The sequence below is a fragment of the Zea mays genome, chromosome 8, assembly GCF_902167145.1.
Source record: "Zea mays cultivar B73 chromosome 8, Zm-B73-REFERENCE-NAM-5.0, whole genome shotgun sequence".
NCBI classification, from domain to species: domain Eukaryota; kingdom Viridiplantae; phylum Streptophyta; class Magnoliopsida; order Poales; family Poaceae; genus Zea; species Zea mays.
In genome coordinates, this window is record NC_050103.1 from 122,530,396 (window position 1) to 122,531,932 (window position 1,537).

At 38.2% G+C, this 1,537-nt stretch overlaps 1 protein-coding gene across 1 annotated transcript; it reads right to left on the minus strand.

Moving 5' to 3' along the window:
• Positions 1-210: 210 nt before the first annotated feature.
• Positions 211-1,241, minus strand: LOC103635803 (serine/threonine-protein kinase SAPK10). The gene is made up of 3 exons (XM_008658184.4): positions 1,034-1,241; positions 787-831; positions 211-709 (listed from the first exon to the last, which is right to left on the minus strand). The coding sequence occupies exons 1-3, from the start codon at positions 1,130-1,132 to the stop codon at positions 419-421; spliced, it is 435 nt and encodes a 144-aa protein (XP_008656406.1). The 5' UTR covers positions 1,133-1,241; the 3' UTR covers positions 211-418.
• Positions 1,242-1,537: the final 296 nt, after the last annotated feature.

The following is a 1,537-nucleotide window of genomic DNA, read 5'->3' on the forward strand; positions in this document are numbered from 1 at the left end:
GGCAAAGAATGATCCATATATGTCAAATTTGAATCAAAACAATTTTGAGTTCTTATTTGATTTGACTAGGTGGATGCCCGTGCGTTGCAACGGGAACATATAATATCATGATAACTTATGTATAAATATGTGTTATACTAAAAAACATTTTTGTAATAATACAAGTACTTCGTCGTCCCTCGACTGGGAATGCAAAAACAAAAGATCTTCTCAGAGGAACCAAGTTTTAGCAATAGCAATTCCAAGGGCCAAACTGTTGTAAAACAATGGTGGTACACCATCCAAACACAACAGTATGAAAAGAGGCATCAGCATCAGGCATGAACAACATCTGCAACAGATACTTGCAAGCACAACAACCTGCCCCTTGTCTCTAATTATCTTGGTAACCTGCGACACAACAAAGTATTCAATGTTGTCAAATAGCATACACGATCTCCCCACTGCTTTCCAGGTCAAGACCGGCATCTGAGTCTAGGTCCTCCATGTCATCGTCGAGGTCAATGTCATCATTCAGAAACTGATTGAGTCCACGTGAACCAACTGCTGGAATGGTCGCCTCAACCAGGATCTGCATGAACTCATTCATGCTCTGCATCGGTTGTTCAGGCTCCTCGTACTGCTTACTCATCGTATTGTCATCCATTTGGTCAGTTAGGAGGTTTTTCAAGAACCATGGATGGTTTCTTATCTCAGGGATGGTGATCGTCTGTATAGGTAACATCATAAATTCCTTCAAAGCAAACATGTGTCAAGAAGATAATGAAAGTATTATTTGCTTCTTACCAGCATCACGTATGGCGTCACTCCGCATGACCACACATCAGCAACCTTAGTTTAGTAACAAAGAGTTAGTGACTAATTTAGCATTCGGACCTTCCAACATAGTTCCCTGTTATGCATGACTACAAATCATGCGTGTATAAAATGTTTTGACAAACAAACATGTTGTTCAAGTGGAGAATAATAACATGCACACTGAACAGAAACAGTATGTCAAGTGTAGAATAATTAACGACACTACGCATAAAACCTTTCCATTGTATTCCTTCTTCAGAAGAACCTCATGAGCAATGTATGCAGGAGTTCCCACTATAGATTTTGGCTGCAAGTGTAGAACTGATGAGTACATTGTAAAAAAGGTTATAAGCAGAGCAACAATTTAAGAACACAAATGTCACACAAGATGACCACATTCTTTTTAAACACCTGATAACAATATCTACTAATATAGTTGAAATTATAAGCAGAAGAGTTCAGTTATTTTTTTCTTGACTACATCATGGGCGGCTAATTATAGCTATTAATAACTTTACTCCTCATTTGGTAAAGTGTGCCCTGCTAATTGCAACCGTGTTTCATTTACCCACTAAATTTGTAAGCATCTATGTTCAGCAGCCTCCCGATGCATTTGTGTCGCATCCAGCACCTATTTGTTGCCAAATTTATTCCAGTAAATGTATGGTCTATGCTTTAATGAGATAAATAAATTTAACCAAGATCCAAGATGGGAATCATGATAAGAATATTTGCAAGC

Excerpts from the sequence above, each read along its gene's own strand:
- LOC103635803 (XM_008658184.4), bottom strand. The coding sequence starts at position 1,132 with ATGTACTCATCAGTTCTACACTTGCAGCCAAAATCTATAGTGGGAACT. Across the intron at positions 832-1,033 it reads AGAAGGAATACAATGGAAAG|GTTGCTGATGTGTGGTCATG; the intron begins GTTTTATGCGTA and ends TACTAAACTAAG. Across the intron at positions 710-786 it reads TGACGCCATACGTGATGCTG|ACGATCACCATCCCTGAGAT; the intron begins GTAAGAAGCAAA and ends TTACCTATACAG.